General features: G+C 38.5%; 1 protein-coding gene across 1 annotated transcript in view; it reads right to left on the bottom strand.

Annotated features, from left to right (window-relative positions):
• The window catches only part of LOC137259942 (atrial natriuretic peptide receptor 1-like), a 112,881-nt gene extending 94,961 nt beyond the window's left edge, over positions 1–17,920 (bottom strand). The window contains exon 1 of the mRNA XM_067797597.1: positions 17,344–17,920. Within this exon, the coding sequence (XP_067653698.1) occupies positions 17,344–17,920 (577 nt within the window). The remainder of the gene's footprint in view (positions 1–17,343) is intronic.
• Between the last annotated feature and the right edge of the window lie 574 nt (positions 17,921–18,494).

Raw genomic sequence — 18,494 nt, 5'->3', positions numbered from 1 at the left:
CCACAATAGTTTCTCTGCTGGACTAGACAAGACATGCTGGTATTGTGAAGGAAGAAGTTGAACACTCAAGCAATCACAAGCATCGAGACCTAAACTGTTCAGGACAGCTTCAGCGCATAGAACCTGCAGGTGCTCCTATCGTACACCTCACGTGACACCCACGTGACCTAAGGTTAATGGACGTGTGGTTACACTTAAATATATTTTTTAACTCATTATTTCTAAAATTCCAAATTTGTCGGATTTCAAGTAGCGTTGAAACAAGCGCCCGAGAGGTTCGTTAAAACAAAGATTCAGATTTTGTCTCTTGACACAAACATTGGTCGCTACTTAAGCTTAAAACCTTTGGAACCGTTAAAGAAAATGCGAAAAAATACACAGAAAGGGAGATAATCGATTTTGACTCGAATCCTCGGTCCTGCTGTTCACAGTTGAAAGGATAGGTTAAGCCTATTACTCCAAACCGCGCATCAATACATACGTGATCACCAATCAGAATATCGATCCGCGACAAGAAATAAACCCGATCTCGATATTTGAAGTGTCATTACAGCCTTGATGCGAGATTCCTCCTCCGGCATCTGGAGCAGAGCACGAGGGAGAGGAAATTGAGAGTTACCGAACAAAACTCTGGTTTAATGCAGTCAGGCTTTATAGCGCAGGGGAGATAATCACGTTAATTTCAAGGCATGTTGACGCCACGTTTAACATACGTGATGGCTTAAAGTACAAGTGAGCAATGTCAGACTTACCAACCTCTGAATCTTTTGTGGTCGTCTTGAAATATTCCCGTTATCTGATTTATCACACTCCATCATTACTTTGTAACCGGAAGCGGTAAAAAGGCATATAATATAGGGCCACTTACCAAATGGTGTCTAGACTGAAAGAAAACCAGTTTTATATCTAACAGGATTATGGATTCATGGTCGAAGCTTTTGTCTTCAGGTACTTTTGAGGTACAGTCAGCTTGAAAAGAATTATCGCCCTTAGTGTCTACAGGGTCAAGTACACCCTCAGCCGGTCGCTGAAGGAATTTCTGTAATTAACAAGCTACAATAGAAAGGAACCCAGCCAACCTTGAGGGCTTGCTCTAGATCTTAGAGACAATGCTTTCCTGCTTTCAGAAAGATCTGAAGGAAGCTTCATTCAAAGATTATCAGTCTCGGAAATTCATACAAGTGAAACAGTCGTGGTCGCAGTTGACCGTGAGAACCAGTTTTATGAATGTAATTAATGGATAGTTGAAAAAGGATGGGGTATCATGGTGCACTGCTGAAAGATACGGACACTCACGGACTTTTACGATCATTGCCGAATGATTGAAACAATAATTACAAACATAACAGAGATGAAACTTATTCAACATAACTATTACTATTATTATCCTCAACAAAAGGGAAAATAAAATGTCATTATTCACACTGCAACGTTCTGCCTCCAACTCCGAGCATGGTCAGAAGTCATGGACGTCGTTGGAGCTAAGCGTTGTGAAGAACGAATGTCAAGTGATTCAATGTCTGGCAAGGTTCTTTACAATCAGAATGGCTGATTGTTACAACACCGTGGAGTAGTTTTGACTTCGACACGAGGAGGATCTCAACGCCGATCATGCGACAGACATGTGTCTCCACAACTGTCGTAAATCATCATCGAAACAAAAATGGCAGCTGGTTTGCAGACATTACGACAACAGACTCGCATAAAACTTGGACAGCGAGTGGATGTAAAAGATGTCTCTAAGCGATTAGATGACTTGGGGATAAGACTTGTCCGCAGACGGTGACTTTTTGGACATTTTAACAATGGACCCGTCTTTAACAAAGGGTAGCTTTTGCTGACAGGATCTTAGTTGAAGGATCCAAGTGGATCCAATCTTTCCAAGTGGATGAAGGGCAAAACAGCGCAAGTACTGCATATTACTTTGAATGCAACGGAACTGACCTCAATTTGACAAGGTAAACAAACAATCAATGTGAGTGATACAGCCAGTCTTCTATAAACCTAATCTTTATTCCAGCTGATTCTGACGTACGTCATGGCGCCTTTGTACGGAATAGACACATCGTTGTGCTCGTTTATGTTGTCATAACAAATAGAGAGCAGAAATGTCAAGATTACAATAAGCTATGGCTGATTTAGACTGATTTCTCTGTAGTGGGATAATAACATTTCAGTTATTCATTTTCAGATGTGGATGAAAATCTATTTTGCTGACATTCTCGATCCTGACAGGAAATAATCTATACTCACCAATGACTCGTGTATCAATACTCATAACTATTACTAAAAATATTGGTGAACCTTTCACAATGCACTTATAGTAAATTAATAACTGATTATTTAATTGATAACAATTATTTTGTCAGTTTTTTATTATGACCCTCACCCCAAACCTCGAGGGATTGTGGTGTAACCTAGTGGTTAAAGCGTTTGCTTGTCACACAGTCGAACCCGGTTCGATTCCCCACGACTGGGACATTGTATGAAACCCATTTCTGGTGTCCCCCGCCGTGATATTGCAATAATTCTGCTAAAACAGCGGCGTAAAACACAACTCACTCATTCCGAATTGGATGCATGAGTGAGCGATGCTATCCTTTACACAAAGGTGACTGACGACCTATACATTGTGGGAACTTGTGATATTCGGGGGCGAACTGGTCTTCTTGACCAGTCAGATACTATGCTTGGTTTAAAAGACGAGGAGCAAAGCAGGTCAGTTTATTTTCTTCGTGGTCGAGTGACAGGGCATAGCGCTTGGCGATATACAATATAGCCAAACATCTTGTCCCGTAAAATAGAAAATGGCTCTGATTATTGTTGCTGTAATTATCGGAAACAAGCTAATGGTCAATGTTAATATTTGCACTTGTTGTCAATCCGTGTGTAAAACGATCAATCAATAAAATCTGTCCTAAAATGTATATTACTGAAACAGGGTTAACATCTGTATAACAGATACACTCGTTTTTGTGAGTTTATCCACTTTCCAACATTAAAACGCCGTCATTAGAGTAACTGTTGTAGATACAAACGCGAATGACCGAAACTCGCTTAATAGCGCTATTGATGGTAGTGGTTAGGAATATATTGTCTCCAGTACTTTAACATGTCAGCCGATTTGTCAATGCCCGACGTAGGACCATTAGTATTTTGTTAATAGCCGTTAGGAAAGTAGCACACACTATCTCCCGTTACACGGCATTGATGACAAACACGCGCCTCAAATAATCACAGATGGCTTATTTCTCTCCTCATCAAACGAATTTCCTAACAACTAATAACCAGTAATAAACGTCTACAGTGTAAACTGTCAGGACCACAACTAAATGGTCAGTGCTCAGTGAGAACATAAATCCTGTATAGAATGACCGTACCGCGTTTTGGAGAAGTTACAAAAAAAGTTTCACCCATCAGAATGAGTTAATTAAATGACTGAATTTACGGAAGCACCATAGAGATGACAAAGTTCATGAAATTATGAGAACAATGTTGGTTTTTTTTGTGTGTTTTATCCAATTTTCATTCCAAACAGTAGTTAACAAAAGTGCAAAATTTGAAGAATATTTTCAAATTTTCACCTTCTTATGGTCAGACACAACACAAAAACACAGTCGCACGCACACACCCACGCATATAAACACAAACACACATAGTTGATCTGCTGTCTTGTCGCCATGTTCACATTGGACTTAATGTAAACTGTGGAACTCAATCCCTGAATTAAAGGCTTGTGCAAATTAACTCATAACAGTCCCATATCAAACAAAAACCAACCCAAATTCAACAAAACAGCAATTGCTTAAAAGCTCGAATATTCAAAACTTGAAAAAAAACACTAACGGTTTCAAACCCAGCACATTTTAAGATGTTACATATGTGAATGACAGACATGTCATGTATGAAACTGCCAGCTGTCGGTGTGAAGATGCCATGAAGACTTGGTAAGAAGAGCTACAAATTCCACTGACGAGACCCAGAGTCTGGTGATGAATACCAGAGACAGGTAATTAGGAGAACGAGGATGACTTAGTGACGAATATGTCAATCAAATTGTCGTTCATTGATGGCTAATATCGTGAAAACGTGATGCAGATCCACCCAAGGTATTAAGCATATTAGAATTACTGCGAGTTTGCTTTTAGGGAATTATAAATGTTTATCCTTTAATACATGTACGCGCGAGTAAGGCAGACATCAAAGATATTTCGTGAAGATGGTAACGCAGTCAGATTAGAAGGGGACTTACAGGTTACTTAAATTCCACTGCATAATTGAAAAGGATTTTTTTTAATGTAATGATATGCCATTATAAGTTGTTCACTGGTCGCTAGGGGGCCATGGGCTCATGTACCCTCGAGGTGTGTTTATGAACATAAACAAACCTCGAGGGTACATGAGTCCATGGACCCCGAGGGACCAATGAACAACGTATTTATCTTACCGAACACCTGAATTTTAATTTTGAACTGCTTGAAGCACTTCTGTTGAATGCGAGGCGAATAGCCGTTTTGCAGACGAGACAAGGTCAACGGATTTAGAGTTATCTCCCTTCTATCGATTTTCAATAGCAAAACATCGGTAATTTCCGTGCTTGATGCGTGATTCAATGTTATTTGAGACGAAGACGTACTACCATGAAGCACCAGAAGAGTTCGGAATTCCCAGCAGTGTACATTGAAAATAATACATCGCCTGTAAGCGGGGTACATCGAAAATAGTAGGAAAGCGCTTAGCCAGTCGGAAAGCGACATTCATGTGTGAGGTAAGATAAGTCTGTATGTAGACGGGTTAGGGTGACGTGGGGTAGCGGATGGGGTGACATGAGGTGTGGGTGGTTGTGAGGATGTGGGTGAGGTGGGGTGAAGAGGAGGCAAGTGGAGGGTGGCGATCGAAGGGAGACACTCTGATTCTTAAAACATTGATTATTGGATACATAACGTGTTCGCCATACCACGCCTCCTGGACATAACTCTGTAGTGTACATTAGTTACCCGGATGCTCTAAGCTTCTTGTCAAGGCGCCATATGGTTTATACACTTCCCACCGGGTACCCATTTTTGGCAGGGCGAACAGGGGCACTTTTCAGCAAACTCAATGGCATACGGTGAGACCACATGTATCACATGTGCCTCGTTGTAGGGCTGTCGAACATTTGCACGTATCTAAACTTCAACTTATTATGTTGGCCTGGGCTGTATACACATAAACACACACCTCCTTAAAAAGACATCAAATAAACATACCAAAAAAACAAACAAACAAACACTAAACTAATAATGAAACAAAGAAAAGGTAAAATAAACCCAAAACAATACAACTAACTAAAATACATCATATTCCTCAGATCCTGTAAGACAATCAACCATTCAATACACCTGCTCCTACATACACCCAAAACTCCCACAGCCCCCACCACCGGGCCATCCCCCCTTCCCCCACACCTACTCAGGACGCCATTTTGAATGTTTAAACTTTCACAAACATCATTTCACAACATCGCCGTCATTTTAACTTTTCAACGACTAGGCCAAATACTTGTCTCCATTCTTCAATAACAAGCAGATTTCATAACATTACCATATGCGACCTATTTTTCCGATGTTTGTTATCAGCCATTGTTTTCAGTATTGATACTTTAGCCCGGAACAACAGCGACATCCTTCACGGAATACAACCCTCCCTGTAAAGCCTCTTTAACTCGTCTTTACCGATTTTGTGACATCCTTGGATGTTGATGGGGGATGATGGTTCTGTTTGAGAGGGCATGGCGTCAGTACCATGAACTGCTCGGCACTAACAGATCGATAATGATGAGATGATTGAGTGATCGGTGTTATAGCCTCCCTGTAATGAGGTTAGGGATGGAGCGGAGAAACATCATAACATGCTGTCAGGGAACTGTCATCGCCAGGCAGTGATGGGTTGATGGGTTCATATAAATAAAGGGTGGCGGTGGGAGGGTGGGGTGTGGGGTGGAGGGAAGGGGGTGATGGGTATAAATGGACTAGGGGTGGCGTAAGATGACGAAGGGCGAGGATAAGTTAGAAATATAGAAATAATATTAACATGTTGTTAGGGAAGTGTCATCGTCATGCAGTGATGGGCTGCAGGGTTCACACACATGTATCTGTTGGTTTGTGGGGGTGGGGGTATGTGAGCGGGCTAGGGAAAAGAGGCATTGAGCATAGGTTAGGGGTAGGGGTAAGGATTTGGATGGTGGGAGTGAATGGGCTCGGGGTTTGTAAGATGGATAATGGGCTAGGGGTGGGGATAAGTTCCGCGGTGGGGGTGACTGTTCTAGAAATATGGGTAAGGTGGTTTGAAGTGGGGAGAGTTAAGGTGGGGTTTGAGTGAGTGAGTGAGTGAGTGAGTTGGGTTCACATATTGTGCCCATGTAGGGAATCGAACCAGGGGCCTTAAATGTGACAAGCGAACGTTTTGACCAATAGGCTACCCACCACCCCTCTGCAGGAATAAGGGTGTTCTTAAGGTAAGCTACAGTGAAACGGAAGATGTATTACAACCAGTATTGTCACTAAGGTGACATAATCCCCCGCCGCATATGATCAAATCTACCTTTTAAAAGAAATGAAAGTGAAGGTAATAGGTTAAGATGCCCAGGCACCTTCCCTAGATAAACAAGGTAAAACGCTAAAGTCCCTATGTGACCTTGAGATGAAGGTCAAGGTCACCAAACCTGACAGGCATTTCTTTTACTGAGATAAACCTAGATACTAAATATGAACAGAATCTAGTCAATAGTTCTTAAGATATTAATATTATATCCCCCGCTTCGCTCCAAAAGCGCGGCGGGGGATAGATGACTTGCTTCATCCTTCATCAAGTGAAGTGTGAAAGTTAATGATTGACTTTATAATGCCTGAGACGTTAGGAAATCTCTTGTATTAATTGGCAATCGTGCTTCACCTTGACAATCCTTCACTGCTATTGACCATGCTTGGGATCATATGGACAAAATAGAGAAGGGCGACTGTATATGACTGATATTTTTGGACAGTTAGAAATTTATGTTTGTGAACGTACTTCAGTCTTTGTAGCAACTGCTCTCTCTCTCTCTCTCCATTGATCGATGGATTATTATCAGCCTTGAAAAAAATAACTTTATTTTGAGCGGCGTTAAACAACGCTGCTTCATTTATGTACACATTCCCAGCACATAATCAACTGTAATCCCAACACTCAACCGCCTCGTGCAGACACGCTTAACCAGGTAAAGTGCATGTTTGGAAGAAAACGACACGGAGGCACGGGACTTTTGAGCGCTGCCTGTCAAAGTCAAACCCATCAACATATCATTTGCTCACAAAGGCTGTCTTCAAATGAGCTTCAGAATATAAAATTTATATCGACGAAATTTCAAAATGAAATTCCGGACGCACAGTACGAGATGCCCCAAGGCAAGTGTCAAACATTCATCTGAAGTTTACAAACCGCAGCGACCTCGGTCGACCACGTGCTTTGCAAGCGTGATGTTACGTGAATCTACGAGATTATCGTCATACACTGAAGTCGTTCGGGACAGAAGAGAGCCAGGATATCTCAGATTATTCCGTTATAGTTGTCAATAATCAATCAAAACTCGTGATTATTGAAGTATCTATTGTATTTATTCAACGGTAGGATAAAAAACCGGAGTGAATTCTTAACTCTTGCAGTAAATTTCTAGCGATTTTTTTTCACATAAAATGTAGATGTTGAAAGAGAATTCGGATACTGGTTGATGTCCGTTGATTAGAAAGGCATGTTGTGGAAGAATAAAGGATAGAGTGAGTGGTTTTACACAACTATTAACAATATCCCAGTAGTATCCCACTTGGGACACCAGAAATGGGCTTCACACATTGTACCCATGTAGGGAATAGAACCCGGGTCTTAAGCGTGGCGAGCGAACGCTTTAACCACGTGGCTACCCCAATGACCCTCTGTAAAAAGACTGCCATAAGACATCGTGTTTCGTTCACAAGTCATACCCGGTATGACATACTTCCTTAACGAAATCCAATTTAACAAAGTGCTATTTTGTTCTTAGACACCCATTCCATGTCCTGTATAAAATATAACACGAATCCTATTAGGGTAATTGAGTTCGTGTCTGCGATGCAGTGCCAATCAAAATAATATTTTTCTTTCATTGGGTTTTGTTTTCTTGTTTAACGCCGCTCTCAGTTTTTCTCTTATATGGAGGCGATCGGTAATCAATAGAGTTTTGATCAGTCAATCCAGTGAGTGATGTTATGAGCATAGACCAACGCAGTTTCATCACATATAACATTGAAACGCACTGCCAGTACAGCCACGTTTTAAAACCCAGGAATGTAACGTGTTTTCAACGTTAAAATGTGTATTTATTGTATTTGATTTGTTGTGTAACCCTGCACTCGGCAGTATCAGAGGTATATGGAGAATATTCGAGACTGGACCAACCAATCCAGTGATCAACATTATGAGCATCGATAACTGGATAACAACATATCCTACAAAGTAGCGATTAAGTAAAGCATTGTGCATTAAAAACTTCCAACCCCTTGACTCTTTTATGTTACTAACGAGCGAGAGTAATATTTAATTGCACTACATGACAAATCCTTGAGAAGAGCTCTCTGTAAATTCAGAATCTCTTTGCATTATTTCAGTGATCAGTCTGAATGTAAATGTGAAATTTTAAATCCAGGTGAGATTTTATTTGTAAAATGTAATAGCAGTAAGGTCGAGGATGAATAGCATGTGTTATTTGTGTGCAAGCCCTACCGAGACCTGCGGAATAAATATTTTGCAAACTCATGTACAGGGTATAAGGATCAACATTCTATGATAAATCTTTTAAATTTTAAGAATGAAGATGTTATTATCTCCGTTGCACGTTTTCTGAAAAATGTGTTTATTTTTAGAGTTAAAACGTGATAAGTATGCAAATTTTGAAAACAACCAACATGTAACTATACTATGGGTGATTTGGGCTAAAATACTGAATACTGTCTGTCTGGCTGTCTGTCTGAGAGTAATTGCATTCTGGACAACTGCAAAAGAGCAAAAGAAATATGATAACGGTAAAAACACAATCGCCGAGACGCTGAAGAAGTAAGGGCCAAAAGCAAACTATGATACCGGAATTAACACATCCCATACTTAGTCACCAAACACGAGGGGAATACTTTCTTTCTTATCAGTTTTAAGTAAAACTGGGTTTAAGAATAGATCAGTTGTACAACTCAAATCCCCCAGTCATGTGTGGCTCAAAGTCGCAACCTAAACATATAAATAATCGAAAAAAAGCAAATACGCACGAAATAATTAAAGAAAGAATATATAGAAATATACTTTATTATGAATCAAACAGTTATCATGGCTTAATTATCGTCGTTGTCTTCATGTAACATAAGTTATTTTTAATTAGTAATTTGGATCGGCTAAATAGTGGGTAGGTTGGTCACAACGGCTGCTGATGTGTATAGTGTGATTTTGCAGGCTTGCAGGTTTTTTATCTTCGAGAGATTCCTTTGAGAACGTGCGATCGATCGCTGTGTCTCAAACAGTTCCGCACCCTATCACTGGACAGAGATCTAACGTTATCAAAAGTCAGAAAAAAACTAAAACACGATGCATGACTGTGGCTCTAACCAATTCGATTAGTGTTGGAAGAACGAATGTAGAACAAGTATAAACAGACCTAGAATCAATTGATCTTTAGACAGAAAGAGAGCCCTGTCTTCGCACGTCCATCATATGAAGGATCGGAGGAAGCAGTTCAGGAAACAGTGACATGAGACATGACATATCGCGTGTCTCCACAGATTCATATTGCACAAGTCTGTCCCGACCTACAGAACTGAACAAATGAATGCATTCACTTGAAAAATGAGCTTGACCAAAGTTTTCAACGGCATCAAAACGTTACTTGCCAAAAACAAAAACAAAAAAACAACAACAAAAAGCAACAACAACAACAAAACAAAAATGCAAGCATGTATCAAATACATCGAAATCAAAATAACTTTTTGTCATTTTCCCTTATTTACAGCTTATTTACATAGTAGACTTAGGTGTTTTGGTGTCGCACATAACTGTGAACTGCTACAACACAACATCTACACGCGCCAGTAACCTATGACGGGGTTCGTCCCGACAGAGCCAAAATGCCAGATTTATTATATTATAATAAGTTGATGGGTCTGTCAGAGTCGGTCATAAAGACCCTGAAACAAATGTATCCATGAAAGCCCATAATAGACTAGAATATGTTGCAAGTCTAGATTACCACAGTTTCAAATGAAAATGAAGAAAATCTCCTTTTCATAATATTATGTGATTACTTTTTATACACTGTATTATGTACAGTATGTTCTTTTCAGAGAAAAGGTGTTAGTCTAGATCTGTCTCTACCACAACCCATTCCATAGAGTTTCATGAAAGTAGAAAGCGTCTTGGCTTACGTTACTTCGGAATCCCTCCCACGTTTAGCAGACATCTAAGATATATGGACAGCACTGCTAACCAACTCACTCATTTTTAACCTTCAAACGTGAAGTGTACTTTGAGTAGCCAGGCAGTTTATGTGTTTTAAAGGATATTTTGGATTGTTTTTCAAACGATTCAAAGTGTTTCACGACTCTGCAAAACTCGTTACTGAAGCATGTGCTTCTTTCATTCAGGTGCATAATTGATCTTTTGCAACGGCCACCATCTTAGACCCCCAGGTGTCCAACTAACATGTTTTAGCAGCCATCATTGGCGAATGAGAGGATGAAACTGAAGTGGACCATCCACAACAGTATCTGAGGGTCAGCAAGGGGAACTCTACATGGTCAATGACGTAATGCCCCTTCTATTTCTACACCCAGTCTGGTCAACAAGTATATCAACAGCAGCACGTGGTCACGTGGATGACCTTACATCCGGGGTCTGTTTGCACAGACGTCACGGTGATCACACCAATCACAAGATTGGATCGTCTGACCTTACGATTACCCCTGTTTAATAAGGAGATTGTTAGACATGAGAGTCGATCCTATCAGTTAAATGGACACGACATTGCAGTCTCCGAAGGTTTAGAAACAAAGACAGTTTGTGGAAGGCAAACACACATCAGAAGACGGGGTAGAATTGCCTGAAGGACGTCGAATGATATACGTGCCCGCAATGTCATTACATTCCGAATAAAATGTTCGAATAAATATTAATTAGCGGAATAAGTTTTTTTCTTTTTTTAAGATATCTAAGAAACCCAGATTTCTATCCGCGGTGTGATATGAGATTACGACAAAAGTACATGTACATATACTTCACATCAGTAAACACGTGAAACGGCAGTGTCGGAAAAGGCGCCATATTAACGCATTGTTTGGACTGACGAGGTATATGTTCCCCTTGTCAAAATCCAACATGGTTTATATGTTTTGACGACAGGATTATATATGTTTAATGGCAATTTGTAAAATTGGATTAGACTGAGCGAGTTCAGTTTTACGCCGCACCCAGCAATATTTCAGCTATATGGCGGCGGTCTTTCAGTAATCGTGTATGGACAAGACAATCCATTGAGCAATAGTATGAACATGGGTACAAAGTGTGAAGCCTATTTCTGGCGTCCTGGAATACTGCAAAAAGCGGGGTAAAAATAAACTCACTCACTCACTCATTCACTCACTCACTCATGGATAACAGGTTCTTTGTTTCGTGTGTGTGACGTTTCGATACAGATTCTTGTAGCCTGTGACACAAAACTGAAAATGAATCTGTATCGAAACGACACCCTCTATATTTTCCATATTTTACAAGGTCAAGTATTAAACGGTGATTTATAATAACGACTGGGCGCCTTGAACCGTATATACGCGCCCTGAACATCCTATTATCATAATCATATTCCACCTATTATCACTTTAATGATAACAATGGAGGTGTTAAAAGCACATTTCATCAGATACAGACCCAGAAGCTTCTGTTATTCTTTTATTGTTTACAGCAGCATCGGCCTTGGTTTTTGTACGTACTGCAAGGTTCCAGTGCCAAAAAACAAACACTGGCGTGTTAACAAAACATAACCCAGTCATGTCAATAACAAACACTCTTAACAGGAGTAGTTCATGCTGCGATGATGGCTGTGGGTGTTTTTTCTGAAAGTATATCTATCAAAAGTAAATAACTAAATACTTTGAAAACACCCCCGACTTCCGATCTGCGCGTTAATGAAACCAGACACTGAACATAGCCCTCATGTCATAATAATGGATGTTTGGCGTTAGCTTAACCAATTCTAACGGAACGAGACTCGGCTGGGGTTATGTAGGGGTCAGAGTTGGGCTTGGGTATGGTAGATATGTGTAGCGATGTGCAGTTTGCATGTACAGTGTACATGTACAGTGTACTTTGAACAAACATCAGCATTATCACATATCGTATTGCACTGGTCAAACATATCATCTGTGAGTGCATTAGCGTTTTTAGAGTGAAGAGTTTTCTTTGAACATATGCTGTGTGTTGTTTGTTTCTTAACGCCCCATTCAGAATATTCTAGCAATATCTCGACAGAGTATAGATATGTTAGTATAGACCAGGCAAAAAATAATAATTATAAACGGATATTTCTTGTACGCCGCACTCAGCAATATTCCAGCTATAATCCAGCGAGATGTATATAGTCCAGACCAGACAATCCAGTGATTAGCTGCAGTAGCATCGACCTACGCAACTGGGATATGATGATATATGATGATATATGATGATATATGATGATATATGATGAGATATGATGATATATGATGATATATGATGAGATATGATGAGATATGATGATATATGATGAGATATGATGATATATGATGATATATGATGATATATGATGATATATGATGATATATGATATGATGATATATGATGATATATGATGATATATGATGATATATGATATGATGATATATGATGATATATGATGATATATGATGATATATGATATGATGATATATGATATGATGATATATGATATGATGATATATGATATGATGATATATGATGAGATATGATGATATATGATATGATGATATATGATGATATATGATGATATATGATATGATGATATATGATGATATATGATGATATATGATGATATATGATGAGATATGATGATATATGATGATATATGATGATATATGATGATATATGATGATATATGATGATATATGATGGTATATGATGATATATGATGATATATGATGGTATATGATGATATATGATGATATATGATGAGATATGATGATATATGATGAGATATGATGATATATGATGATATATGATGATATATGATGATATATGATGGTATATGATGATATATGATGATATATGATGAGATATGATGATATATGATGAGATATGATGATATATGATGATATATGATGATATATGATGATATATGATGGTATATGATGATATATGATGATATATGATGATATATGATGGTATATGATGATATATGATGATATATGATGAGATATGATGATATATGATGAGATATGATGATATATGATGAGATATGATGATATATGATGATATATGATATGATGATATATGATGATATATGATGATATATGATGATATATGATGATATATGATGAGATATGATGATATATGATGAGATATGATGATATATGATGAGATATGATGATATATGATGATATATGATGATATATGATGATATATGATGGTATATGATGATATATGATGATATATGATGATATATGATATGATGATATATGATGATATATGATGATATATGATGATATATGATGATATATGATGAGATATGATGATATATGATGATATATGATGAGATATGATGATATATGATGAGATATGATGATATATGATGATATATGATGATATATGATGATATATGATGAGATATGATGATATATGATGATATATGATGATATATGATGATATATGATATGATGATATATGATGATATATGATGATATATGATGATATATGATGAGATATGATGATATATGATGATATATGATGAGATATGATGATATATGATGAGATATGATGATATATGATGATATATGATGGTATATGATGATATATGATGATATATGATGAGATATGATGATATATGATGATATATGATGATATATGATGATATATGATATGATGATATATGATGATATATGATGATATATGATGATATATGATGAGATATGATGATATATGATGATATATGATGAGATATGATGATATATGATGAGATATGATGATATATGATGATATATGATGATATATGATGATATATGATGGTATATGATGATATATGATGATATATGATGATATATGATGGTATATGATGATATATGATGATATATGATGAGATATGATGATATATGATGAGATATGATGATATATGATGATATATGATGATATATGATGGTATATGATGATATATGATGATATATGATGATATATGATGATATATGATGATATATGATGATACTCTCTACTTAAATGCAATTACTTTGCAGACATACTTAAGTCAGTGATAAAACAACCACATTGTTCCGGATCAGTTTTGTCAAAATTCCGTCAACCATTTTAAGTAAAATATCTACCCCTAAAATGTATCAAAGTGCATTAAGATTGTTTGTAAACACTTTAAGTGACGTATCATTTAGTCATCTTGATGTCCGTTTTGTATGTAGTTCTTTATTACACTTGTCATATACCATCGATGGTGGATTATTTTGAGCCATAATAATAAACGAGTCAACAAAAAAACGAATCAACCAATTCAGCGAGCTTAACCAAACAATCCCTACAGTCGTATCCTATGGAAAGCATAGTTTGCTGAAGACCAGTTCTAAACCGGGGTCATCACTGGTTGATGATGATGTTTATGACGATGATGGTGATAATGACGATGAGGAGGAGGTGGTGGAGAAGGAGGAGAAGAATAGATAAAGCAACAACTAACATAATGTTTATAATTTGCCGTGTGACAAAGAGCATTGAAGGCGTCGATGCCTCACCAACAAAGAACGGATGTAAATCAGCAAGCATCAAGAATAAAAAGAGACAAAAAAATCCAACAGGGATTGCCAGCAGTCGCGATCCAATGTTAATGTCATTTCCCTTAACGTCATTCACAAGACACATCGCAGTTTCGACAACAACGAACGTCATTCCTCACTCCGGAATGCACGAGTGTTATCCGTCACGCTTCTGATGATGTACTTGAACACAACTGTGACATGTTTAGTAAATCTGCCTAAAAAAGAACCTGAGTGAAGGCTTTTTCAGCGTTTTGGCGTGTCTAATGGATACAAATTGCCAAAACGTTGACTGCTATTTGTCACTGACAAAAACACGGCAACCAAGTGGTTACTGTTTTGTTTTTTTTTGTTTTTTGGTTTTTTTTCTTCCTTTTTCTTAGATCTGTCACTATGGCCATAGAGCCTGGTCTAATGTTTCAGGTGTATTCTTTAAGGCTAAATTATCATCATAAGACTAAATTATCATCATAAGGCTAAATTATCATCATAAGACTAAATTATCATCATAAGACTAAATTATCAGTTCTTTAATGTGTTGATGCACAAAACCAATATATTACGTTGGGTAAATACACGGTGATTTTCACTGATATTCAAAAAGTGTTCATATTATCACTAGAAGATCTCTGGTTGTCATTTGTAATGCAACGGCCGTTCATATATTGGAGCATTGCTGGTGGGTGCAAAAGAAAAACAAGATTCTATTTTCGGCCGAAGTAGATTCCAGCGGGTTTGAAAGAGATAATAGACGTGTATCTGTAAATAAGTGTTAACACCGGGTATTCCTGAAGTGATGAAGGCCGCGATGATCGACCTGTTTCGTCAACGGGCGACCATGCAGTTTGTATCGAAGAGTTGGGTCATTGCATAACTTGTTTAACGTCACACTTTTGTATTGCGACAGCAGTATGTGAAGAGTATCCATTTTTAAATACAAAATGAATTTATTATGCACAAAGACATAATAATTGTGGAAATATTTTGAAAGAATAAGATATATTAATGAACTTTCATAGCGGACGTTCCCTTATTGTTCTCTCTCTCTCTCTCTTCTTGTTCTATCTTAACTATAAACCTTTCCACATATAAATGCCCACATAAGCACGCACGCAGTCTCTCAATCTCTCTCTCTCTCTCTCTCACTCTCTCTCTGTCTGTCTCTCTCTCTCTCACACACACACAGGCACAGAAACACGCACAACCAACAAAAGTGAAAACTCACAAACACACACACACACACAGATATGTGTGAGGTCAATATTCTCTCCACTACAACAATATCTATGTATTCTATGACGAGAAAAAAAGTATCCATAACATATACCACACACCACAGCTGAACATATACACAAGCGGTCAGCTCTGACCAGTACATGTTCGCCTGGCTATTCACGGCTGTCCAGATTGATACAGCGGCCGTTAGGGTAATTGACCAGAAAATTACAAAATAACTGACCTCAAAGCTGGTAAATTTCTTTCCTAATGACCAATTAGTTTGCACATGTGGTAGGGCTCTTCGGGGTGGTATTTCGGAAGCGCTTAACAAGCCTTTATCAGAACTCGTAGAAGTTTGAAGATGTTTTACGTAAAACTGCGAGTTGATTTCGTCTCACTTTATTTCGTTAAGTTAGTGAATGAGTGAGTGAGTGTGCGAGCTTAATTTTACGACACTCTGAACAATATACCGGACACGGCGGCAAATAACCGAGTATGCAGCAGACAATTCAGTGATCGACAGCATGAGCATCGATTTACTCAACTAGAATACGATGACGTATGCCTACCAAGTCAGCGTCCCCCACCCAATCCCGCTACTCGGCTCTTAAGACAAGCATGGGTCACTGAAGATCACCTATACATACCGCTGACAAACAAAAGTTGCACGTTATTTTCTGTACATAATACATTTCTTGATCGATTGAGCGGTTAAATGTCATTTTAATGAGAAATTATATATCGCCATTTCACTCACGTAACACATCATGTTCGTCCGAAAATATCTCAAGTCTGTCTTAATCACAGTATGTAATAGATTCAGGCAAACCATTAAAAAGTGATTTTCCCACATAATTGCGTTTTTTTTTCTTGTTTTTCTCAATACAAAAGCTTGATTTCGACCCCTACCCTTGTAAGTCTCACATTATTCGGTTGAAAGTGAAAGTAGAGTTCTCAGGATACACAACTAAATCACCGATTGATGTCAACAATACATGTCTGTACAATAAAACCGTGTTGCAATAAATACACACATGTATGAAGCAAAGCAAATACTCACTAGAATAGTCGGAAGTGACCTCTGTCCTCAACACGTGACCTATATCCTGATTCTTAGGTATAAAGATGTGGAAGTCGTAATCGAGTCCGACCTTTTTACTGTAGTATATGAGTGCAGAGGCTGCCAGAAAGCAGTACCCCGGTGTGATGTCGTTATATGCGTCAACGTCGTAAATCACCTTGACCTTTCGCCAATTAAAACGGAATAATGTTTTTATCAAATACACTGACAGAGAGTTAAAAGTCATTCCAACTCTGGTCAAGGTAGGGTATTCAGAGTCCACCCGCCGTTTATTTGCGCCGAAATCATGCGCAAAGCCCCCTGGCGTTACTATGGGAACGTTCCAGTATGGCGCGTATCGTGCGACGGGAGCGAGGCTGTAGTCACACACGGGTCCGAATATAACGTCAGAGTGACCGTCCCGTTGCAGATCGAAGGCTTGGATTGGTGCATCCTTAGAGTTGCATCTTGAATCCCTGAAGTGGAGCTGATACCGTACTTGCCGTAATAAGGATCGACGCCGTACGTACGTTGTGACGAAGTCAAGTACGGGAGCAACATGGCCGACCGAGAACATCCGACGTTTTCCGAACGGTAAAATAACGCCGATTTGAACAGTCTGGAGTTGATCTAATCCTAAAGCACTGACGTTAAGGCACATCAATAATATCACAACGAATTCCATAACTGACGTCATGATGTAGCAAATATTATCTGGTGAATCACAAAAGAATATATAGCAAAAACACAACCTTCTCACATCACAACTTCACAACCCTCCCGCAGAGATTAGCATCTTCTCAAAAATATAAGAATTAATCAGATATTTTTTCTCCCAAATCATCTGCAATCATCTGCAAGACGTAGACTCCAAAATTGCTCCACTATCCGACGCACAAAATATCCCAAGTGAAATAACAGCAACTGCGGGGTCATATAATGGACAGTGGCCATCGACAGGTCTACGCTGGTCAGCCCGCAACAGATGAATTTCATATGTAACGTCAATCTTCCTGTTCACAAACTCAGTTACTGCAGCAAGGGGGAACAATAAGCTGGGGTAAACACTCCTCATCTCTCGATGGTTTCAAAATACAATTTTCTCTTCCTCTGTGCATCTTACGGCATATACTCCTGAAATAGAGTAGGGG

The sequence above is a fragment of the Haliotis asinina genome, chromosome 13 (assembly GCF_037392515.1).
Source record: "Haliotis asinina isolate JCU_RB_2024 chromosome 13, JCU_Hal_asi_v2, whole genome shotgun sequence".
Classification (NCBI taxonomy): Eukaryota; Metazoa; Mollusca; class Gastropoda; order Lepetellida; family Haliotidae; genus Haliotis; species Haliotis asinina.
This window is presented reverse-complemented; position numbering and strand designations above follow the sequence as displayed.